Source organism: Manis pentadactyla, chromosome 8 (genome assembly GCF_030020395.1).
Source record: "Manis pentadactyla isolate mManPen7 chromosome 8, mManPen7.hap1, whole genome shotgun sequence".
NCBI lineage: Eukaryota > Metazoa > Chordata > Mammalia > Pholidota > Manidae > Manis > Manis pentadactyla.
Genome location: NC_080026.1, coordinates 1,310,991 through 1,336,208, shown reverse-complemented (window position 1 = coordinate 1,336,208; position 25,218 = coordinate 1,310,991). Strand labels below are relative to the sequence as shown.

Genomic DNA, 25,218 nt, shown 5'->3' with positions numbered 1-25,218 from the left:
TGCTGGCCCTCTGCCTGGCCTCCAGGGCCTCCTCCAAGCCAGCGAGCCGTGTGTCTGCGACCAGCGAGTGGGTCCCTATCTAATGGACACTCTCCTCTGAGGCCCATGTGAAGTCGCCTCCCTCTAGCCGGTCGTTCTGGGGGGTCCCACAATTTGGAAAAGCTCAGATCTGCCCACATCATGAAAGGGGAAAGTGGGAAATCCGTAGATTAGATGTTTGTTACAATTTCTATGGAAGTTTTAAAATGAGTAAAGGTATGTTCATGTGGTGGGCTTAGAATTTATGCCCCAGATTTAACTTGCAGGTAAGGCAACATTAGTCTGTGAGAAATTACAGAGCAGAGTGACACACAGCGAGCTTTTACACAGAATATAAATAGCTTCCTCTAATCGTAACAGCTACCATCTATCGTGCCTGACACTGCACCAGGTATTTATGTAAATCGTGCCTTTTAACCCTCACAATAATCTGATGACATGAGTCATTACCATGTTTTATTATCAGTTGGGGGAACAGATTCAGAAAGGTCGACACCTTGTTGAGCTCGTAATGCAAGACCACGATTCAGTCAAAACCAGGGGCTCTGTCCATGACTCTAGACCAGCCCTTGAGACTCTCACGCTCTCCGCCTCCCCAAAGTGGAGACTTTTATCCTGGTGGCTGGTGGTGCTCGATGGATTGGCCCTGCATTTAGTTTATATCAAAGGAGAACCAGGGCAAAGACACAGAAGGGCTGCATACAGAGACTGCATGATTATATAGCTCTTGTTTAACTGATGGGTGAATCTGATGATCTTTGGTTCTGCTTTGCCTCAGCCAAATTTGTGTGATAATTGTTATATTTTTGCTCATCAGTATGCAGGTCTCTCCTCCAGTGCCTCTCCACGAGGCTGTGACAGCCACCTCAGTTATGGTCACCTCTCAAACATTTATTGTGCATTTGCTGGTGAATAAGAAATGAGACAAGCAGATGGTTTCAGAATAACACAGGTCGGTGCAGCGGTCCAGACAATGCACTTCAGCAGAGGAAAGCATGGTGCACCAAAGCAGGGCCTGCTAACCCACGCGGAGAAGGCGGGGTCGGGGAAGACTTTCTGGAAGGACAACCAGAAGTCAGCCAGGCAAGGAGGGCAGGCGCTGGGCTGGGAGGGAAACACGTGAACAAGGGGCATGAAGGATGCAAGGTGAGGTGCGGGCAGGAGCTGGCAGGAGTTCAGAGCAATCAGGACATGAACTGCAGAGCTGGGAAGAGGAGCTGAGCTCAGACGCTGGCCAGCACCAGGCAGTCAGTCTTGGAGCGGCACTGCATAGAAGTGACCAGGCAGGTGTGCACGATGCAGACACAATGGAATTAATGTGTAGGGCACCCCGGAGAGGGCAGGAGGTGGGAGCTCACCACAGCCCAGTGATCCCCTCTCAAGAAAACAAAGGATTATTAGTAATTATTGAATGAACGCTTTGGAGTGGAAATCTACAATAAACACTTGAAGTTCTATAGTGCAAAATGTGTGAATTTGCGCTTCCTCTTTACTATGAACCCCAGGACCTTGTTGGAAGGGGAGGAAGGTGGGTGTCCAATCTGCCTTTCGTTGCTGCCTCCCTCGTGCTGGGCCTCACGGACTCCTAGGGACCTTAACACCACGTGTGTGTGATCACTTTCTTGGGCCACATTTTTTTATTATCACCTGCAAAGGAAGGTTGGTCTCTCCATAGATACTGTCAAGAGGTAAAGGCTTCACACAGAGGAACAGTGATCTCTACCCTTAATCACACTAACTCTCATGGCCACATGCTGTCTCGGGTGTGGGCCACCCCCCCCATGGCCCAGGGGGCCCCAGTCACCAGCCGGGGCAACGTGGGGTGGGACTTGGGAGTGAACACCTAGAAACCAGAGCGACGCGGCTGCACAGTTCTAGCTGCAAGGAGTCAGTGCGGAACTGCAGCTGGTGTTTTCTGTATCTCTGGTATCTTCTTCATTCTGCTTTTCTCCCAGTGCTTTCGGCTGTGGCTTATAAAAGCATTAGTCTGTGATGGACGGGGCCAGGGAGAGGGGTATGTGGTGGTGCGGGGGTGGGGCTGGTCCTTCCTCGCGGACCACTTGAGGGACCCTGTTCTACTCTGCGTGGCAAAATGAATGCCACATGGAAACAAAACAAACAGCCCCGCACGGCAGTCACGGCCCTATGCCAGGCAGGTGGACTGGGTGTCTCACCCAGCCTTTCCCACAGCTCTGTGAGATGGACATCATTACAGTCATTTTGCAAATGAGAAAGCCAGAGCTGGGGCTGTGTATGCAGATCACGCAGGGAGGAACTCAACCGCAAACCTGTGTCATCCCCGAATCAACACCTTTCCAATACTGCTTTGCTCCTGGTACAAAGCATGTAAACTTATTGCTGAAACCAGGCTTAGCTTCTTTAAGGGACGGAGCATGCATCGAGACCAGGGCCACGTGACGTGCCACTTTAAGGGTCCCTAGCCCACAGCATGGCCGGAGAGGCGGCTGATTTCCAACAGATTCTGGGTAACTGGCTGCAGGTGCTACCTTACATAGCCTGGATCACACAGGAAATAAGAAAGGCCCCTCACCTGCCTCGCTGCTGTCACCCCTGCAGATGAAGGCCCATGCTTCCATGGAGGTCACAGGCCTCTGGAAGGGCAGGCAAAGGCCTCTCAGAAGCAGGCTGGGGCTTCCAAAGGGAGGGTCTTTGCACCATATCTTTATCCAGAAATAGATCAACTTCAGACCACCTCTCCATGTCTTCTGGCACATTTTGTTTTTACCTATGAGAATGGTGTTTCTGTGTGTGTGTTTGAGAAGAGGCCAGAGATGGTAAGGTTTTGTAATTGCTAAGGCCTCGTGGCCCTGTGGACATGTACCTAGGCCACTGCGTCACCAGGAAGCATTTTGTCACATGTATTTTATCTACCCCGACAGCACACAGATGACCTGGGCTGCTGGACTGACACACAGGTGCGTGCATTTGTTCTCAGGTTTCAGCTGCGGGCGTCTGACACGCTACAGTCCAGGAGACCTGCCACCCGCCCAAGATGGAGGTCCTGGCACTCTCCCCATGCCCATCATTCAGAAAGCACACACCTGTAAGAGCGCTGCGTCTGAGTGGGTCCCTCCTGCGGTGGGACTTCAGCACCTGCCCCTGCCTCGCAGCGGACGATCTGGGAGGTGGGTATTTCAGAGAAACTGCAATTCGGCTGAACGTGGCCTCCATCTGAGAGCAGGGCTGGGCCCTGAAATCCAGGGCACCTGCAGCCTCAAATGGCCCAACATCCTCAGCAGAGCATCTGAGGCCCCTTCGGGGAAGAGCGACACCCTGGTCGGGGGCAGATGGGGCACCACACGTGTGGGGAGGGTGCTGTTGGGATGTTAGGAGTGTCTACCACACGAGGCAGTGCAGGCGGCTGGTCGAGCCCACAGACTGGAGGCCGGAATATCTCGTGAGGGTGCAACAGCTGGCTGTCAACATACTTCAGCCACAACCTAAAAGCCATGCCCTTGAGTGCTCTCCTTAACCACAGACACAGACGTCAGTCCTGGCGTCTTACAGAGGAGGAAACTGAAGCTCAGGCAGGTCCCAGGCTGAGAGAGACGGAGCCTGCATTTGAACAGATGCGCTTCCTCCCTCAGCTGGTATTTTTTATAATTTAAAGTACAGCAGGTTGGAAAGTTTTATTCTGGCTCAAAAACTATAGGTCTGTATGCTGAAAAGTGAAGTGACACTCCAAAGTTCTGCCTTACTTCTCAGGTTGAGACTAAACACCAAAGCTGTTCTTCCCAAGGACACCAGCTTGAGGGCGAACATGTGAATGAACATCCGACCTTCTTGACCCCTGGGCCTTGTCTCCAAAGAGCGAAGGACAAGACGAGGGTCCATCACATGCCTGTCTGTGTCGCTGCGTGTCATTCAAAGGGAACGAGAAGACAGAGCCCAGAGGCCTGTGGGAGCACCAGGGAAAGGTGATCACGGGAACAGTGGTGATCGGGGAGCCCTCACACCATGTTCCCCAGTGGCCCCTGCAGAGCAGAACGGGGAGCATGGCTGAGCACGCGGGCGCAGAGCTGGTCTGCCTCTGTTTAGAGACCCTCCCTGGCATGTCAGCATATCAAGAGCTGGAGAAGCCCTATTACAGAAAAACAACCATGTTTTTATTTGATGTAAAGCAACACCTTGCAAAACACTCTTCACAACAGTGACAAGTAATGATGCACAGCCTCACAGGCACGGCCTGGGGAGCCCCACCCCTCTGTGAACCCCAGTCCCGTGGCAGAAGACGCTTTGCAGCTCACACAGTTTTAGCGCCTTCCCCACCCAGTGGCCGCCTGCCCCAGAGCCCAGCCCACGAGCAGCCACAACACGTGGGACCCCCATTTCCCCCAATGGACTTTCTGCCCAGAAACAGCCCTCTGCTTAGGACCGTCCCTGGAAGAGTGTCCCCCTTCTTTGTTCCAGGGATAAGATCCGCTGTCCCTTGCACATCCCAGGTTGCAAGTCTATGCTGCTCCCAAATAAACCTCCTTTTAGCTGGTTAGATGACCGTTCTGATTTTAAGGTTAACACAATAAATACACATAAATATCTGCCTTAGTGATGTGCTCTAAGAACACTGTGTTCAGTCTTTGCTGTAGGCTCACTGGGCCATTCTGACCGACTCAGACTGTCGGGGGTCCTTGACAACCATGGCTCTGCACCCCGTCGCCTCCCGGCTGGGGCCTCTCTCTGCCGACGCTTGTGTCTAAGTGAATCGGGTTAAAGGGAAATAGAACGGGGCCTAGAAAGAAACTTTATTTCTTTATAAACAAAACTGATAAAGCTTATTAACCTTGCCATTTTCTAACTTTCATTTGAAAGTATGATGAATGCAACAGGACACACAGGTAATTCTGCAAATTATTTGAGGAATTATACTGTTATCCCCAGATGCCCACGGACCCCTCTCCTCCGACCCAGCTAACAAGCCCCTAAACAGTATTATGACTCTAACTCTCACTTAATATCTCAGGAAAAACCAATAAAATGTTATTAAGCACTTACTAGATAAAGAGAAAAAGACAACTCTTAAATTATGTATGAGTTTGTATCTGGCGGGAATGTGCTCAATAAATAAAAGGGTTAAAAAAAAAAAAGAAAAGAATTCTCATTTTCCTGGTAGGCGAAGGGTGGAGAACAGGCTGTGGGAGGCTGCATTTCTGGGGCGGGGTAGGAGCGCACCCCAGTTCTGACTCTAGTACGCCTTCATACCATCATGTCGCCAGTTTAAGGGGAACAAATTACCACCACCAGATAGTAAGATAAGTAAGTGGCTCTAGCCTCAAGGAACGGTCTACTGGGGGAGGATTAAAAACATGCCCCAGAGAAACCAGTAATCAGACCGAAGAGCGCATTCGTGCCAGAGGAACTGCCCCGTGTGCCAGAGGAACGAGGGCTCAGGCGCAGGCTCGAGCATGGCTGGGGGAGTGCAGAAGCCCTGGGTCCTGGAGGCAGGGAGGGGACAGTGACAATCCCTGAGAGGACCAGAAACGGCTCCACGGGCCCGGCCTCTCCGTGTTGAAGGGGGGAATTAGCCACCTCAAAATCTTTGGCATAAGGGTAATCTTGAGCTAGTTAATTTTAAGAACTGCAGACACAGGAGCAGCTCAGAAAACTGACGGGAGTGGCCGCCCTCCACCTCCCGAAGGCGGCGTTCACAGGTACAAGGGAAATCTCCACTTGTGAGGGCGCCTCCCACCTGTCAGGAAGAGGAGGGTGACTGACCCTGGGGACTGTGACCAGCACAGAGGGGCACACTCACCCCCACGGCAACCTTCTCCTGTTCACTGTGCCCCTCCTGCTGGCCTCCAGGAGGGCCTCCTCGCCTCAGCCCCTGCCTTCTGTCTTTAGCTGAAGAAAGTACTTGTGGTGAAGGCTTAGGTCTTTGAGGAGGTACTAAGTTTTCCTGGGTCTCCCCCGTGTATACAGGAGTAGACATGTTAATAAATTGTTGTGTTTCTCCTGTTAATCTTTTATTTCAGGGGAGTCTAAGCCATGAACCGAGAAGGGTACAGGGAAATTATTTTTCCTCCCCTTACAGTGTCCTAAGGTGAGGACTGGCTCTTTGCCACTAGTACATGCCGACTGCCCACAACAGGCCCTGAATAAACACACCCAGCGCACGCGGGAACACGAGGCCACAAGGGACGGGGCTGGCGTGTGGAGACGGCACGCTCCGAGGACGGAGCCTGGCTCTCTCACCCGACGGCTCACGGCTGACTGCCTGGGCACACATTGTGGCATCTGAAACAGGCCCACCTCTGCTGGGGAGCAGGACAACTGCAGGTGGTCAGGGTGCCGACAGATGCGGTGACGGAACTGCCCCTGCTCTAGTGAGCGTCCACAGCGTCAGGTCTTCCCCATCATTCTGCCCACGCATACTGATTGCCATCGTCACACTGTCACCCTGAATTCTCAGACCACAGCAGACAGTGAGGAGGGGTGTTGGACCCAGCTGCCCTCCCAGCCCAGTATTAGGGATTTTTGAGACTTGAGCACCAGAGAAATCTCCCCTGTCAGGCTTGAAGGCCATTCACTGCAGTATTAACTTAACAGCAGGTGTGAGTCCAGGGCCAGAGGCACCCAACCCCAGCCAGCCCCCCTTCCTGTCCCGCTCCCTCTATCTACACAGGGCACAGAGGCTCAGGCTGACAAGGCACTCGGGCGGGGCCTCTGCCTCTGAGAAGTCCTTTCCATCTGTCTGCAAAGCCCCCTAAGATGCGATTGTCCTGCCCCTCACCTGGACCTGGACTGGCAGGGGTGTGATCCGCTAATTGCTGCAGGCCCCTGACATGTGAAGGAACAAAGAGACGCCTCCTCTGAAGAATGGGAAGTGATTTGGGTTCAGGGGTTCTCAGTGGGGGGTGCCATTTCCAGGTGGTTATTCAGAGACTTGCAAATTTTAGATATTAAGCTCTTCTTGTCTTTTTTTCTTTTGTGAATCTGAGGCCGGGATAAGTGTTAGGAGGACAAAGGACAAGCTCTGAACATTTCTATTTAAAACTCTATTCTCCTTGATGACAGTGCCCGTCCACACTGACTCCAGCCGGGGTGTGCATATATGGCCGCTGCTGACTGAGATCCCCAAGCCCCTACTCTGTCCTTGTCTTTCATTAATTAGTTTTTTTTGGTAGCTTACTTTATTTAAAATACTCCTCCCCTAACCCAACAGCAAAATTAACATGTATATGTAAAAATTCAAGCACTACAGATGTGTAGCAGATTTTACTTTTCAAAATTTTCATTCACTTTCAGGATTTTTCTTATTGAAGTACAGTTGACATACAATATTATACTGGTTCCAAGTATATAACAGTGATTCAACAGTTAGCTACGCTATTAAATCCTCACCCCAACTAGTGCAGCTACCGTCAGCACAGAAGGATGTTACGGAAGTACTGACCACATTCTCTATGCTGTACTTTCATCCCCGTGACTAATTTACATTATGATTGAGATTTTGCTCCTCTTCATCCGCCTCACCTGTTTCGCCACCCCTGTTGGTGACCGCCAGTCACTTCCCTGTCTATGGCCACCTGAATCTGTGTCCCCAGCCGCTGTGATGTGTGGAAGCACCCAAAGGACAGCTGAGGAGCCATGAATAATCCTGGGGCTTTGTGGAAAACATAAGAGCAAAAGCACAGGGGGAACTGCTCCCTAGGGGCCAAGATACACCATCCCCTCCGAGATCAGCCCTGAGAAGGGGGCCCCAGCTGCTGGGACCCCCCACTTCCCAGGATGAAGGTGACCACAGTTCATACTCAGAAGTTCAATGTGTTTCCTTACCAAATGCTAAAATCAATCCCTAGCTCGGAACTGTACCCCAAAAACATGTGTGAAGTGCCTGGTTCCCTCCAAGCAACCAGAATGATGTCCTGAGAACCTGTCAGCTCACCTCCACCAGCATCTAGAATCCTCTCCTTGGTGGGAAGAACACGGTGCTCAGAATCAGAGCCCAGCGCTGGGTTTCAGGTCAACGGCTAATGGTTGGATGGGCTTGGGGGGATTTCTTAGCCTCCCTAAAGCTACGTTTCCTGACAAATGTAGACCACCCAGGGATGGGCAGGTTGATGGGTGCATGTTAACAAGGAGGTCGGCACACAGCAGGCAGCTACTAGGAACAGAGACTGTAAAATGTAACTCCTCACACGGAATTGCAACAGGCAAATCCTGAATGAAAGGAAAAAATAGAGGCTAATGAATGTCACATGTAATTAAGAGTTTAAAGATGTACTAGATACATTACACAGGCTTTGTGGGTTCAGAGGAAAGCAGAAATGATCAAGCCCAGAGAAGAACCTGCTAGAACTGGACCATGGGTGGGTCTGTGTAGACAGCGGTGAGACGCAAGGGCCCAGCCCAGTCCAGTTAGGAGAAACTGCAATGCAGAATTCTGTGAGCTGTCCTGGGCAGAGGAGAACGGCTGGTACCAGTGGAGCACAGTTATGTGCAAACAGTGTGTGCAAAAGAGACAACAGTGGCCTTCAGACAAGGCAGCGTCAGTGCTTTGCAGCTGGACTCACTTTACACGTGAAGGTTGATGATGTTGTAAAACCTTCTTGAATCCCCGCTGCAGCCCTGGCTTCCCATGGCCACCCGCCATGGCCCCTCAGACCAGGAAGGACATGCCCGGAGGAGTGATCACCTCCTGTTCTGGACATTCTATTCTAAACACAGCTTTGACGAAGCAGAATACATACAGTATCAGGGAACACCATGGTGGCAAGCAGAGGGAAGAACACGTAGTAGGATAATTAAAGAAAAAGAAGACAGAAAAGCCCCAAGAAATGGGGTTGCTGTCTGCAGTGGGATTAGGTACCCGTAGCAAAGTCATGATGAGGATGGAGGGGGCAGAGCTAAGGGCAGTGGGTGGTGGAACGTGGACACAGACCTGGGCACAAGGAAGACCTCCCACTACAATTGTTCTGGAGGAAAGTGACATGTCCTACGAAGTCACACGTCTCCACTTGTAGGAAGCAGGCTAGAGCAGCCAGCTGTCGGGGATGCTTGTGGGGAAAGCGGAGGACCACATGGGTTATGCCGGTCAGTTATGGTTGGACCGCCAGATTTCAAACCTTTTGCCAATCCTTCAGCCTCTGACTTTCATAGTAGCCTGCCTTTTGCAAAAAGCAGAAACCCAGTAAGGCCTGCCATTCCATTTCCACCTAAAAGACAAAATAAAGACTGCATTGCTGCATTAACTGGATTTAAAAATGGAAGACTGTGTTGGAGCAGATAAGCAGTCCATCTCAGAGCTCCTAATGAGGTAGGAACGTCTTCTGGACAGACTGGTCCCTGGCTGTTCCTGAACGCCGGCAAGCTCTCTCACAGGGCTCTGTGGCACCTGCAGCTTCTCAAATACTCAGAACTTCTCAAACATTCATGCACAGCAGAGGGGGGCTTATAAAATGGGGACAAAAGAGTTAGAAAATACTTTACTATAAAAGACTTTACATACTGCCTGACAGCACGTGGCGTCTGCCCAAGGGGGCCTGCTGGATAATGTCCCAGACGGAGCAGTGAACACAAGGTGCCTAGAAGAACTGAACGATGGTGTGAAACACACCTTGGCCGGTCCCAGTCCGAGACATGTCCCCTTGGCCCTAGTCAGACTGCGCCCGCGGCACCCATTGTCCCTTGGCCGTCTAAAGTCACGAGGACACTACAGCCAGGCCGTTACTCCCCCTAATAGTAAAAATCACACCATCTGCGACCTCATCAAAAGGCTCTGCCTCTCCGGGACACTCTCTCTCTCACTGATTACTCACAATAGTGGTCAGTGCAGACATCAATACCTTTATTGGGGGAAATGTGGCAAAATCAGGACCAGACTTGGTTTCTTCATTGTAAGGATCTTTCCACAGGAGTGGATGTTGGAAGAAAGGCCCTTTTGGTGTTTTGGTGTTTGTCTTTGTGTTTCCAAGTAACACATGATTATCCACAAATGACTGACAGATCTAAACAGTTTCTCAAGCTTCGGCAATCTTGACATTTTGGGCCAGATACTAACCCGTTGGGTGCGTCCCTGTGCATTTCTGGTTGCTGGCTAACATCCTGGCCCCCACCCACTACATGCTAGGAGCAAGCCCCCAGTTGTGACAACTGAAAATGTCTCCAGTGATTGCCAACTTCCTCCAGGGCAAAATCGCTGGCAGCTGAGAACTACTGGCAGAGCTCCTCCAGGGTCGGTACCTCCTAAAAGAGAGGCACCAACCAAATTCACCGACAGCAAGCACACGTGTGCTGTGTGCCAGCATGTGTTACCCTCCCAGCACCATGGCTTCTGGGGACCGAGCTCTCCTGCACAGAGGTGGCATCTTGTCCTTGGTTTCTGACCTGGGCCGAGACTCGGCTGCTGTGTCAACAAGACACTGGCCATCACGTGAGGTATTCCCACATCCCAAGACATCCTTTCCCCGAGGAACACAGAGAACACTTAGCTACCGGAACCCTCTGAGCCAAATAGAATTTCCCAACAAAAACAGATGTTCATGCAGAAGACGTAGAAATCTTTACCCCAATGTTTCCACAAGGGTGAGAACATCAGTAGAGCTACACATCCTCCCCTTGAATTGATTTTGTTTCAGCCTCTCAGATGTTTCTTGGATTAACTTCACTAATGACTTCTCACAATGGTTTATTCCCCTGAGTACTAAGCCACAGTCTGCTTAATTATGACATCCGTTCCCAAGACCAGCTCTTCCATCAGACCACTAACGGCTGGGAAAGATCTGCTGACATGACAGCTAAAGCGATCCTCGTTTACAAAGGACAAAACCAAGAACGTGGGGTGCGTGCAAACTCACACGGAAAAGCAGATCCACGTTACATGTGCACATCCCGGCCACAGCACCCATCACAACTGCACCATCACTTAAACATCTCTTCAGTCTTACCAGCTATTTTTAAGGTGCAGCATTCTCCCTGTCTCTCTATATATATACATTTAGAGAGAGTTTGCACGTGCGTGTGTGTGTGTACATGTGTGTGTGTGTGTGTGTGTGTGAACTTAGTATTCAAAAATGATCAAACAGCAACAAATAGAACAGGAAATATTTCTACAATAGATTCACAATTTTAGAAGGGAGTTCAACCTGGCTAGATATACTACAAGATGACCAAAGTGAGGTGTTAACTTCTGTTAATGAAGAAGTGTGCACTATTACTACTACATACACACAGGCACACACGGGCTCACGCAGACACCACACCACGTCCCCAAAACACATGGCAGGCCACAGAGATCACTTCAAGACAAAAATCAATACCTCAAAGCCAAAGAGTCCACTTTGTAATTTTATGTGTCTCCCTATATTCCTCGTTTAACTGGATCATTGTAGAAGGAACTTGTGCTTCTCAGGTAACAGTATGTTTGCCCGACTAAATTCCAAGCCAGGCGTTCACTGTATGGTCTCCTAAGTTTATACAATCACACGTAAGTTTGACCCCACGTAACCCTGTCCACCTGCTCCATGGCCATTACCTCCTGCTTAGGTCCCTGAAATGTCAAGCTGAACAGATTCCAAGTCGTCATCCTGTCCATCAGGTAAAAGAGCCATAAACAAACGACCACAGTCACTGAAAACATGAAGCGTGCTTGCTGACGGCCACCTCAACACACGGCCGCCAGAGGGACGTGTGCCCCTCCCACCGGTGTTTATCCATCGTCCTGCCAAAACACATTCGATTTCAGAAAATAAACAGATATTAATTTCCATCCAAATGCCCATCTCAATTCATTATCTGGAGAGGTAAATATTCACAAAGTTGACACCCAAGTCAATATTGACCTTGGGGGATAATAAATCTTGACATTCACAGGAAGAAGCCATTTGCATAGAGTATATACATGTGTAAAATTCTACCTGGTATATTAAGTCATGAAAGTAAACTAGTAACTCAAATGTAGAATGTATACATGCATGCGTGTGTGTACATACGTGTGTGTGGATAAACTTACTGGTTATATTAAATTCATTTAAGAATGCAGGCAGGAGCATCTGAATCCACTCGGGCGGCCAGTGTCCTGACGGATGGCACTATAAGCAAACAAGCAAGCTTGCGATGACAATGAGCAGCCACACCAGACTCAGAAACCAAGGCTGCACCCAGATGTGCAGGTCCTGTTTCATGTGCATGCCTCCACCACGTCTGGGCACAGCGCCTAGCACCGGGCGGGGGGCACTCACAGCGCCTCGCTGACGGGACCTCAGAGGCCAGCAGCTAGAGGCCTGAGGCCCGTAGCAGGCATTCCAGGTCCCTGCTGCGTCCCTGGGCCAGGCTTTCTGCCTGCACCTTGGCTGCACCTGACCCGTCTGTGTTAACTCGGCTGATCAAGTACTGATTTTGTCACGCACTGTGTGGCTGACATGAAATCCCCGCGTCTCGGGAGGCCTCAAGGGACCAGCCGGGGTAGAAGTGGATCCTTTTCCTTTAGAATAAGAATAGCTGTTGACTTAACTAAGGAGATTGAGATGAGGAGACGTTGACAAGCCACTCTCTTATAGAATCATTAAGCACAATGAGACTTAGGAAAAAGAGAAGCATAAAAAAGTTTTCAAAGCGTTCAAGCGGGCACCACCGGGTCAGAGGTGATAGTCAATAAACCCAGCGGCAGGTCTTGGCTGACACAGGCCCAGGTGGCGGGCACGGGGATGGCCTGGCTGCTGCATCAGACCAAGCGCCCACCAACCCTTCCTCAGGCTGTCACGTCTAGTCACTTCAGCAGGAAACTACGCACGTGGAGACTCCGCAGTTACGGATACGGCAGAAGTCTTCACATGGTGCCTCCGCACAGATCAGACAGCCGCGCGCAGGCCGAGGGGTGGGACTCTGACCCTCGTCTCCCCGTGGTCCCAGAGGCAGGGGGTTTGTGATTCGTCTTATCTACCAAGTCTTTGCAAGGTTCCATTTTGGAGGCCAAAACTCTGCTCAAATGAGTTTTAATGCCTATGGCCGTGTTCCTGGAAACACCAGCTCTTCGGGAGCCAACCCAGCACTTGGCTGCCTCCCTGTGCGCCTCCCGGGACCCTCTGCTGTGGGCGGGGCCCGGGAGAGGCAGCCCTGAGCGGGCGGCGTCAGCACCCCAGCCCCTAAGGGAAGCCAGCCGTCCCCAGGGACAGGAGCTCGGCTGACGACGCAGAGGAGAGAGAACGGCCCACCTCATGACGAAGCTGAAGGACAAGGGCCGGGCGGCTGGGGCCTGCGGCTGACGTCCACGGCCCGGCTGCGGTGGCTTGTGATGCCAGGAAGTCTGCAGGCGGCCGGTCTGCCTCTACCAGAGGCCCCAAGCTGGCAGGACAGGAGCTCAATGCGCCGGTCTGCAGTGAAGGCCAAGGGTGGTGGGTGTGTGCCCCCTACGCCCGCCCTCCAGCCTACCCCCACTGGGCGCAGGGAGGCTACCGGCTGGGCGTGGGATGGACTCTGCAGTCTAAAGACAGAGAGCAGATCTAAACGCCATCAATCCTTGGTCCCTTTGGACCTACCATCTAAATACCACAAATAGGGTTTTTCTTATCAGTGTAAACCTTAAAAAAAATAAAGGACGTCCACCTAACAAAGTCTAGGAGTGACGCAGTATGATGTCATGATGAGAACACTGTACTAAGTGGGGAGGTTGCTGAAGAACATGAAACAAGCAGACACACCAACAGGGGACACTGAGCAGGGGCCCCAAGGTGCAGGGCTGGCCAGAGAGCGGGCAGCACGCGCTCCACGGAGCCATCCCACCGACGTGCACACGTGGTTAGGCCTACAGGGTCTGTCTGCCACCGAGACCCGGGGATGCGGGAAGGACTGCCTGCTAGGTCAGAATAGGGTGACCGGCGCCCAGGGTGGGGTCTGCAGGTCTAGACTGAGGAGGGTTTCTGGGTCTGGGTCAGAGAGAGGGCTCTGAGCATCTCTAGTTTAAGCTCAGTCTTAGCTTTGGTTTTGAGCAAACAGCAAGTCAAGGGACAAAAGTAAAGACTTTGGAGTCAAGGAGTCAAATGTGAATTTTAATCCCAGTGTGACCACCTACGGGCCCTTTGATCCCGGGTGGATCGGCTCGCCCTCACTGCAGAACGGGGAGGGAACGGCTGTCCCCGGCCTGCGGGGGGGCAGGCGGGGACCCCACGGCACCACCCCCAACCCCGGGCGTGGGTCCGGAAGCCCCACCTAGGAAAAACACGGGACTTGACTATCTCTGATCCCTGATGTTCCAGCTTGCCGGCTGCTGGTTTCATTTCTTCTGACTGTGTCAAGAGGTTTCTGATTGTCATAGAATGTGAGGCATTAATCTCCCTTTTAATATCCTGGTGAGCTCAGCCTGTCTCCGATCAGAGGGAACCAGCCTTGGCTAACCCCAATCCTGTCCCGGGAGGAGCTCACCCCTCCGCGGAAAACCTCACGCAGGCGGCAGTGAGCTGCCAGGTGGGCACGGGGGGTGCCGGGTGGCTTCCCACCCACAGGCCCTCGCAGGCTTGCTTCTGCGCACAGGGGGCCTGTGGGCTCCCTTCCCCCTCAAACCGAGCAGCCCTGGCGCCCGCCCTCACTGATGGTCATCAGGGGCAGCCACGGCCAATCCCAGCTGGCGGGAGACGATGCCCCTGTTGTTCCAGGACCAGAGGACAGATGGGGAGGTCGTTCTCCTCCACGCACAGACCCTGCAGGGCACGTGTAGGGTGCAAGCACCTGTCCCCCGGGGACAGGTGGCCTCCTGCCATGGCTTAAGTGAATCAACTTTGCTCATCAACTTTTAATTGGAGATTTGGGGAAAATGTTTGCTATCGTTATATAAACATGGACATAATATGGAGCAGAATACAAACACGCCTGTGAGTTTAAAACAAAATTCAAGAAATTACACGCTTCGGCGGCCACCAGAAGCTGAATCAGGACTCCCCTGGGCTCTCAGGGACTCTCGTTCCCCGAGAGCAGAGCTTCAAAGGGAAAGTTTGCAAAGCCTTAGCTTTGGCCATAAACAGGAAAACAAGTCGTTAAGTAAATGTTGATTGAAACAGGCAGAGTGACAGAGGGGGCACAGGGGAGATGGAAAGGAGACACGGGGAGACAGCAGAGGGAGAGAGTCTGAGAGCAGGGGAAGGGAGGGTGGGGCAGAAAAGGCAGAGGCATTCAGGGAACTCTGAGCGGACAGGGGGACAGGCAGAAAAGAAGAGGGCCTGACCGGCGGGGTGAGCACGGACGAGGGCCCCAGGGCCAGGCGTCCTTGTGGAGAGAGGCCGGCAGCCCTGTCGCTGCTCCCAGCACCCTGTGCACGGCCATCCCGTCCCCTCAGCTCATCACTGATTTTCAAGGAACAGCGCGCTCCATGACTGGACAGGCACGTGGACGCACAGTGCACACGCTGTAAACGTCTTTGAACAAATGTATGATGCACCTGGCGGTGGAACTGCATCTGTGACTCGTCAACCACTGCCCAACACCTGACTTCCGACCCAACGTGGACAAGAGTGGAGCACAGAGCATCCGGCTCCCTCACTGATGGCCAGCCTGGAGGCACCCCAAGGAAGGAGTGGTTCTCCCAACCTCCCAGTCCCACCCCACCCTCCTGAGGACCCCGCACACATGGGCACCTTGTACACACCCCTGCCCAGGCTCACTGACGTCCTCCAGGCATGTCCAGGAACGCTCCCTCCACAATGACAGGGCCTGCCTGGCTTCTGGAGGGGACGTGCCCACTATTCCAGATGGAGCCCCTTTCCGCTGTTATGAGGCTCCCTGTGTGTGCTTCCTAGCGGCTCCCCGGCCGAGGCCCGGAAGCAGGTCAGACCCTGCCGGGGCCCAGGAACCCTGGCAGGAATCCAGGCGGAGACCAGCTCTGCCCACAGTCCCTCGGCCATCAGAGTCAAAGCGGCAACAAGCTTCTGTTCGCCTGGGAAACCTCTCAGCTCTCTGCACCCGCAGGGGAGCGTGACCCTCTCCAAGCCACCTTCGCCTCCGAAGGGAGAGAGTGGTCATCATAATTTGTATCGCAGCTGACGTTAAGGATCCAGGTTGAGGCTCGTGTAATTACAGTAACAGAAGTAATCAGTGGATCCCCACGTCCATGTGTTTTCTACAGGGTAACTCGTGTTACTCTTACACTGACCCGATAAGGTCCCAGTTGGCATCCACAGGAAACAATTGCTGAGGGAGGGAGGATTGATCCACCCGGAACCAGACATGCAGCCTTCCCACCACCCTTGGCCTCGTGCCCTCTGCCCTCTAGAGTCAGCCTGGCAAACCCGGATGCAGGCAGATGCAGGCGGCCCTCATCCTGGACGCCCTGAACGCCCCCGTTCTCTGCCCTTGCCCAGCTCAGAACATCCTGTTCCCCTCCCCAGAGCAGGCTCTGCCTCCTCCATAAATGCTTCTTCCGGAAAAGGCTGGTGTCTCTCAGTCCAGCAGCGTTCAGGACAGACCGACATCTAGCCCTTTGCTCCCCCAGTGAGGCTGTGTTGGAATTGATACATTTTCCCCATATTGGCAGAGTCGGGGACCGAGAGAGCTGAAGAGCTGTTTGGGGACAGGTGGGTGGGGGTGCTGGCATCCAGTGGTCTTTTGCCGAGTGCCCCAGGATGGCAGAGCCCGTCGGGTCTGCTCTGGGGACAAGCCATGTGGAGGGCTTCACACTGGGACACCAGGCCCGTGCGGCCCTGGAGTCCACTGGCTTGTCTCTCCCACCTTTCACATCTTCACAGTCATGAGCTCTGGGAAAAGCCAATGACCAGACCCGACACACCCAGCCACAGGTCAGAGGGTCGGGGAGAGCCCAGCAAACACCTCCAGCAACGGGTGGACCGACACCTACAGGCGTCCCTCAGGCGCGTGTCTGCAGACTGTCTGCCTTGGACTGTCTCCACAGGGGCAGTTTCACTTCCAAAGGTAGCTGGTTAAAAATAATACACACCATGAGCAGTGCTCTGGCATTTCCTTCCCTGCTTTCCTGTCTTCAACATTCCTGCCATCCTCTGACGCTCATCAGTGAACAGATGGCATTAATCAACCCCCAGCAACACGCACAACAGCAGCTAGGCACGTAGGGGCGTGGGATATACCAGCTAATCAGCTGCCGATGAGGGCAGGTCAATGTGCACCCAGCCTCCCAGGGTCCCCCTTTCCACTGAGGACCACGATGGCAGGGGGACCCCGGGTTCACCCCCACCAGAGGGGCTGAGAATGGGGTGCTGAGGTTTAATTACACCCTCCTTAATGACTAGTCCTCACTCTGCTGACAAAATCCAGCATGATTTACAGACTAGGAGATGCGTCGGGATGATGGATACAGGCGACATGTGCTCTGTGCTGTCACACCGACATGAAATACGCTCCACCGGGAGCTCGGTCGTCTGGCATTCCCAGGGAAGAGCCTCATTTCCGAGCACAGAGCGCCTTTCCCAGCATCTATGGCGCTCATTTGTCAGAAACAATGGGAGCAGCTATAGAATACATTTTAACCACAAAGCTGTACCTTCTGTGCATTCACAGGTTCCTATATTTCTGTTCTGAATTGACTTGACCATCATTTTCTGATTGTATGAAACCGTTGCCAACTCTGAAACTTCCTTCTTAAGGCCCTTATTAGTCATCACCTGAGCTTCTGTAAACATCTCTTCACTGGCTTTCCTACTACTAATCTTGACCCATTCTAGTCTGTCCATCAGTGACTTTCTTTTAAACAAACATCTGATTACGTATTTTCTAATTATACATACAAAACCCTTCAATGACGCTCTACTGCATTAGCAGTAAGAACAGAAGACTTGCAGGCTTACCTACTAGCGTCGTCCCTCTGTAAGTGGGCAGCGCCAGCCCATTCCCGCCGCGTACCCTCCCTGCGTGTCTCCAGTGGGAGTCTGACTGCTCGGGTCTTAGCAGCCCCAGCCAGTTGGAGACGCTCATCTTAGGCCTTATGTTATACCTTGTGCTTAGCTTCATTACAGCCTTTATTACTTTGACAAGACTGAAGATGTATTTTTCTGGCGGTCCCTGTTCAAAGCTTCGTGAAGTCGTGCACTGTATCTTTGTATTCATCTTTACTTCTTCAGCTTCACAGAAAAACTTGAGTTTGGGAAAGAGAACCTTCAGTTGCGACTCATTTCTTCAAAAAGTTTTTCAAATGAGTAACATACAGAGACTAGTTATACTTAAGTCTTGTCCTAATCACAGGTCAAAAAGATAACATCAGAGAGTCAGGGCGAAGTTACCAGGGCAATGCTGTTAGGTGCCATAAAATAAGACCTTTCCAGTAACTTGCTACTAAAACCCCATCAAACAGCATGCACACTTCCCCTTTTGGTACTGAACTGAGCTATGAAGGATTCCATAACGATGTATTTGTATAGATATGACTGTATAGGAAGCACTCATCAAAATTGCAAAAGCAGGTTCGTAAAATTAGCTCCAACTTGGTACTGAGGTCAGACAGATGAAGAGGCTTTCTCCTTCAAGAACAAATGTCATCTGACACATGAATACAATGTCACCAATGAAGTCATGGAAACGTGCAGGCCTGAGTACCCACAGGGGCCCACCCTGCACTGCCGAATTCAATCAGGTGACCAGCCCCCCAAGGAAGCATCTTCCTGGCTTTTCCAAAACAATACTAAGTAATACTTGTTAGCTTAAAAAATAAATATAAAACCAATAAATAAAATAAAACTCTAGCATAAAAGGATTTTAATTCAGAAATAAAAATTCTTAGCTGGAACTCACTCATTTACTTTCTCATCCAACATGAGCCCAGGGTTTTAGATATTGAATCTAGACGTGGTAGAGGGGTGGGGAATAGATGGGGGGAGCGGGGGAGGACGCAGTCGGGAAAATAAAACTGGTAGTGGGTCCTCTAGACCAGGCAGACAGCGCATGCAGATCCATGCAGGGAGATGGGAGTCAGCACAGCTTGTTCGCGGAACGTGGGGCTCCCCAAGTCAGAAGTCAGAGAACAAGGGAAAGGTGATGGAGTTAGGATCTAGAGGGTTAGGCCTGTGCTGGGAAAAGGAGCTCCGACCTGCCATTTAATGCACATTTGATCTGACATCTACGGACTTCCGAGACGTCATCCCAACAGAGGGGTGGGGGGTGGGGGGTGGATCACAGTCCTCATCAAGTCTATGTCCTACCCTTACCAAGCTTTCTGACACAACATGTGAAAGAAAACATTTAAAGCATCTGGTGCTCATCCAGACATGAGGCCTCTCAACTCTGACCCTTGTGATAACTGGCATCTTGCACCCAATCTAGATTTCAAATGTTCGGTGGTTTTTTTAAGGTGTGGCCCAGGAGTTGGCTCTGGCAGAAGCTGCTATATCCACACCCTTTGCTATGGAGAGGTTAACGATGGGGATCCCCAGGCAGCTTTCCACAGATGCTCACACACAGGCCCGACCTGATTTCAGGAGAACTAATTTTTATGCACTGCAAAGACTCTGACTTCAGGAGACACGTAGACCAGGTCCAGATCCTGATTTTCTCATTGCTTAGCTTTATGATCCTGGGGAAATTATTAACTTCTATTAACCTTAAATTTGCTCATGTGTAAACTGGTTTTAGTAATGTCTCCCTGGCTGTGCGGCCTCGCCAGAGTGTGCAAACATAGCATGTGAAGTAAGGCAGACAAAGTGCGGAACACTTAGGAGGAATTAAAGCCCCGTTACACTGTTATTCTAAATAGAATTGCTTAACAATTTTGAGCCCAGTCCTCCATTGAAAGTATCCGAATAGAGGGACCTGCAGGCAACATGTGCAGCAAAAGGCAAACATGTATCAGGACTGGTAGGACTTAACAGTTGTTTGATCCGACTCCTTCATTTCAGACACCGAGATCGTCACAGTGCATCAACAACCTTCCCAAGAGCCCCGGCCAGACGCATCAGTTTTGATGAATGATGACAGCTTTCCTTTTGAATTAAAAAGGTCATCATTGGCCCCAAATGTAAAACCCTGTTGCATGAATGACCCTTGCATTCTGGCCTGCCAAGTAACGCGGCCCTCTCCCTTCCCTCCCATATGCAAAGACACATGGCCAGGCTTCAGCTGATTTCTGGCATATAAGCTAACTGACCACCAACTGAAGGTTCAGCTAAGACCACCTCAAACGACGTCACATTACTTTGTTTTGTAACGAATGGGCACTGAAGAGTAGAGCAATGTGGTGAAGGAAAACGGAGTCCCACTAAGAAGGAAAAGGGTTTGGGAAAGAGGATCAGCAAAACAAGAAAACTTCAGTTTAGAATGGGGGTGAGGTCACTCTTATGAAACCCAATTTTCTCAATTCTGTCCCGTGTTGGAAATTGCTCGTCTCAGTTTTTATTTACGTTTTCCATGTGTGGACATAACGAATCTGGTTTGTACACGGAGTCTATATGAAGAGAAAGGGAAGGGAGGTCATAGGGACTGTCCCTGAGAAACCCATCCAGCTGTGCCAACACCCCCTGCAGCTGTAAGGCAGTGTGCCACAAACACGTCCGGCTCGGAAGCCAGCCCATCTGTATTTATAATGCTGCCGATCTATTGATCAGTTTTGTGCATAAGCTTGGGTATGTCAAGGTATATTACATCTCATTACGTGACCATTTTTATGAATATGATTGGCATGCTCGTATATTTTAGGGGAAGTTCTGCCTCTAATGAGGGACCAGAAAAAGGAGTCTTTGATTTCTTCCCCAAGGCTGCTGTTAGAACCTAACATGAAGCAAAAATCAGATAAGAAGCTTGGAGACCATTCAAAGTGACTTACTTGTCAGAATAAAGGCTCTTCATGATCACGTAACACCTGATTATTGTTAAAAATAATGAATCGTGACCTATTAGTATCCCAGGCATCCCTCTTTCTTCGGAATGCAAGTTCTGCCACGATAATAGTCTTCCACCATAGCTAGTACTTGAAGATGCCCTTTGGTAACCTATGGGGTGGGGGTAGGGGGGCTGATCTGTTTGGGAGCAGACACAAACCTCACCGGCCGCGTTAGCCCCACACCTGCGGCCCTGAGGGTTGCACAGCTTGACGGGCATCTGACTCCCCAGCTGTAGCATATCTAGGCCAGTGCTCCCGGGCACTGCAAACTCCTGGCTTCACTTTAACCAACTATCAAGTCACGTGTTCTCCTCGTGTCAAAGGAGTTGATATTACATGTAAAATGGGTTTTTCATTTAACACTGGCCTATCATATCTACATTTGAAATTAACTAACCCCCTCAGCATAAACCCAAAGGAAGTGTAGCTGTTTAATATCCTGAAAATCTGGAATGTGGGGATTTGCAGAGTTTTTATTACTGGTGGCTAATTACGTTCTCTGCACAGATTCATAATATCTATGCTGTACGTAGCTGGCCTTCTAACCTGACTTAATTTTAATTTTGTTTAATTACAAATTTTAAAACCTGTAATTGGATAAGCATTCATTTTTTCTCTTGTTCCCATGTTGATCAGATTATGAGAAAATTTACACACACACACCGTACACACAACAGTAACCAAGTGTTATCAGAAGATGGAAATAACTTTTTTCTTGACCAAGTTCATAGGTATACATGGGATATATATACTAAATACCACGGAGCATCGCTGGTAAATAATCCATGTTCAAGGCCACAGTCTCAAATCACATGAAATCTTATTTCAAAATACAGCAAGAACAATCTCGAAAGGAAACTCTCCAGATAATCCAGAAACTTAAGCAACTTTGTTACAGGAAAGGAGGTTTCTCTTTATATATGCATATAAATGCTAATGTATGTTAGATAAATGATAAATCAGAGCCCTACATTTAAAGGATAAAGTGTGCAGAAAATGGAAAGCTGGGGGACTTGTGCAACATTAATGGGTTTTTTTCCTTAGAGGCTCTTCTCACAGGTCTGAAGCCCAGCAAGATGCACCAAGTACAGAAGTAATCTCTGCAGCTAGTCTATTGTTCAATGAATTAACACATTTTATTCAGCATAATAAAAACATTCCCTGCTATTCTTTAAGACCACTGACCCCAAATTATTCAGCAAGCAGTGTCCCTACCATTGAAACGGTGATTGGAAACAGGGACATTCAACTGCCCCTGATGAAATAGTAAACCTCATTATCACAAAGTTTTATTTTCAGTGTTCAGAATTAGCTTTTTTGCTGCATCAGTAATGGTAAGCGTGAGCCTTAAATCCATGCCATTTACGTTTTATGAGGAACATTATAACGTATCAACCATAATTCAAGTAATTTACAGAAAATGCCATTCTACAATTTATATTTTTTCCTTGCTCTTAAGAAAAGGCACTACATAAGGAAGCCCAAATCCTACTGTGATAGAATATGCTCTATTTCATCCTTATTCCCTCTTTCACCCCGGTGGGTCTTCAAAATATACACTTCTTTCAGAGGTAAATGTGCTAAATGAAAAGGAGGGCTCGGGCCCCAGCTAACCTGCGCATCACTGGGCAACACTGACCTCTAGCGGCCGGGAACAGCCGAGCGCAGCCCGAGCCCAACTTCCGTCAACCAAAAACACCGAGATGTTTTTCTAAAGCACCGTGGGAGCGATTTCACTTCCGAAAGAGGAGGAGGGGAGCGGGAGCGGGGAGAGGAACGGCGGGTTCAAAGCCTCTGAAATACCTCCACACCGGGGTCCTCGGCTCCGGCCTCAGAGAGGCTGCCCTCTCCGCCTCTCCTTCAGAACCCGGGAATCTTTGCAAGGCCGAGCCGCCAACTAGAAGTCCGGATCTCCAAAACTCCCATCCCAGAAACACTGGCCACGCACCGTTTTCAGGAAATACCGTCTGCCTGAGTGACTTCACCCTGCTTGCGCCTCCCTCCCTCGGGGTCCCCTCGGACCCGGCAGGTGCAGGATGGGGCAAAGGCACACACGACACGGCAGGGCGGCGACCCCGGGAGCTTGGGGAACCTGGACAAACCATCTCTGGAAACAACACAGATGGCTTAATGGCATCCTTTCTCATTTGGGAGTTTCCAGGGCTGGAAAAAAACTTCCATTTCCCTGCCTAGAGAGAAAGCCGAGCAGCTGAGCTTGAAGCTCGGATGGCTCCTGCGATGGATTCAAGTTTGACGAACCGGACTCCTCAAATCCCAGTGCAGGTGGCGGACCCCCAGGTGTCCAGCCTTCCTGCCTCTAAATTAAATGCCCTGTCCGTGCCGAGCCCAGGGCTTGGACGACCGGGCAGAGGGCACATCCCCCGTGTGTCTCGGCAGGCGGATTTCGGGGGGTGGGGGTGCGCATCGGAGCGTCCTCCCGAAACACGGACAGCCGTGGATCTCGTGGCTGGACCACCCTGGGCCACGGCGCTCGGGCCAGAAACTCGCAACCCTATGAACCGACACCCACCGGCTACGAGACACCCCCACGGGAGCCGTCCGCCGCGGGAGCGGGAAGGCCGCGCGCCCCAGGCTCCGGCGCGCCGCACAAGCCGGCAGCCGCGTCCGGACCAGCGCGGCCCCCGCCGCGGAGGCCGGACCCTCCCTGCGCGCTCGGCCCCCGGACAAACACCCGGCCGGGCGCTCCGGAGCCGGCGGGGCCAGCGGGGCAAACACCCGGCCGAGCTCCGGGGCCGCGGGCGGGCGGACACCCGGCGCGCCGGCTCGGCAGGGCCCCGCTAACTTCTGGGACGGGCACGGGCTGCACCGCGGTGCCCAGCGCGGACCCCGTCCCCGGCGCCGGTACTCACAGCTCGTCGCGACGAGCGCCAGGTGCCACAGGCCGGAGAGCAGCAGGGCGAGGACGCTGGCCGGCCGCGCCCCGGGACCCATCGCCCCCGAGGACGCGGTTCCCCCGGCGGAAGGCCGACTCCGCAGGCGCCCGCCGCCGCCTCACTCCATCCCGCGCCGCGGCCCGTCCCGCCCGGAGCCTCGGTCCCCGCAGCCGCGCCCGCCGTCCCCGCGAGCTTCCCCAGGTGCGAAGCCGACCCGGCTGCTGCGGCCGCGGGCGCCGGGCTCGGCGGGAACCTCCCTCCGCGTCGGACGCCGGAGCTGGACGCGACTCCGGGCGGCGGGCGGCTCCTTATAGGCGGCGGGCGCGCGGCACCGCCCCCGGCCAGGCCCGCCCCGCGCTCCTCCCCCGGCCGGGCCTCCCCGCGCCCGCCGCCCGCACGCTTCTCCCCGCGCCCGCCTGGCCTCGCGGCCCCGCCCCCCGCGCCCTCCCCTCCCCCGGCCTCCTCGGGTAGCGGCCTGGGCGGGTCCTGCTGGCGGGCGTCTACCTCCAGCCCAGCGCCGCGCCGGGCCCCTGGGGCCGGGAGCCCCCCTCCGCCTCCCCCCCGTCGCCCTGCTTTGGGGGACCGGAGGAGATACCGGCAGGCACCGCAGGGTGCCGAGAGCGCCGCCGGGGACTGCTAACCGGAGTCGGGCGACCACGAGCTGGCAGGAGGAATTCGCGGGGGGCCGCCTTGCAACGAGCTGGGGGAGAAGACACGGAGCACGAGTTCCTGAATGAGGGCATCGCACCGCCCGCGCCTGCCCCCCCGTATGGCGGCCCCCAGTGTGGGACGGGGGCTTCCGACTGAGCGGCCCCGTTCTGCCCGCTCCCCTGCTCCCCGCGCGCACAGGCCCGGCCCCACGCCCGCGCCTCCCTCCCGGCTCCGGGCTCGGGCTGCGGGCAGGTCCGGTCAGGCGTTCCGCGCTCCAGCTGCGGAGCCCAGGAGGGTCCCCGGTGCCGGAGCGAGAGTCCCACAAACTGGGCCTGGTGGGAATGAGAGGCCGGGCAGGTGCCGGTGCCTCTAGAATGGGAAGTCTGAGGGCTCCGCAGGAGGAATTCAGTTGCAAAGGGAGGGAAGAGTAAGTCGGCTTTCCTCGGGGAGGCGCTCTGCTGGAAACCCCGCTTCTGTCCTTGGCTTCTCGTTCACATCTGGGGGCTCCCCTGCTTTGCCGTAAATCAGCTTCCTCTGTTTTATTGGAAAGCCGTCAGAAAGATGCCAAACCTTAACCAAACGAAAGAAGGGGCCTGCTGGTCTCTCTCCGGGGAAGCTTACAATGGGGGTAGAGCCACCTCGGAGGGAGCTGTGCCCCCTTTTCCCTCCCTGCTTCCCCGAGGTGGCCAACAGGCAGACCCACTTTGCACTACAGGCCCTGACGCGCCCTGGTCCTCAGGCCGAGCTGGCGCTCAGGAAGCTCCCGCATGAATCCTGAGGTTCACCTCGGGGGAGGGGGGGGTCGTCTGCACTGGGCTCACGTCTTTGGGATCCCAACAGTTCAATGGCAAG

The 25,218-nt window shown here is 52.6% G+C and overlaps 1 protein-coding gene across 5 annotated transcripts in view; it reads right to left on the bottom strand.

Moving 5' to 3' along the window:
* CNTNAP5 (contactin associated protein family member 5) overlaps positions 1-23,984 on the bottom strand; it is a 628,981-nt gene extending 604,997 nt beyond the window's left edge. For all 5 annotated transcript variants that reach the window (XM_036884000.2, XM_036884003.2, XM_036884001.2 and 2 more), the window contains exon 1: positions 23,692-23,984. In XM_036884000.2, coding sequence (XP_036739895.2) covers positions 23,692-23,773 — 82 coding nt within the window. In that variant the 5' untranslated portion in view covers positions 23,774-23,984. The remainder of the gene's footprint in view (positions 1-23,691) is intronic.
* Between the last annotated feature and the right edge of the window lie 1,234 nt (positions 23,985-25,218).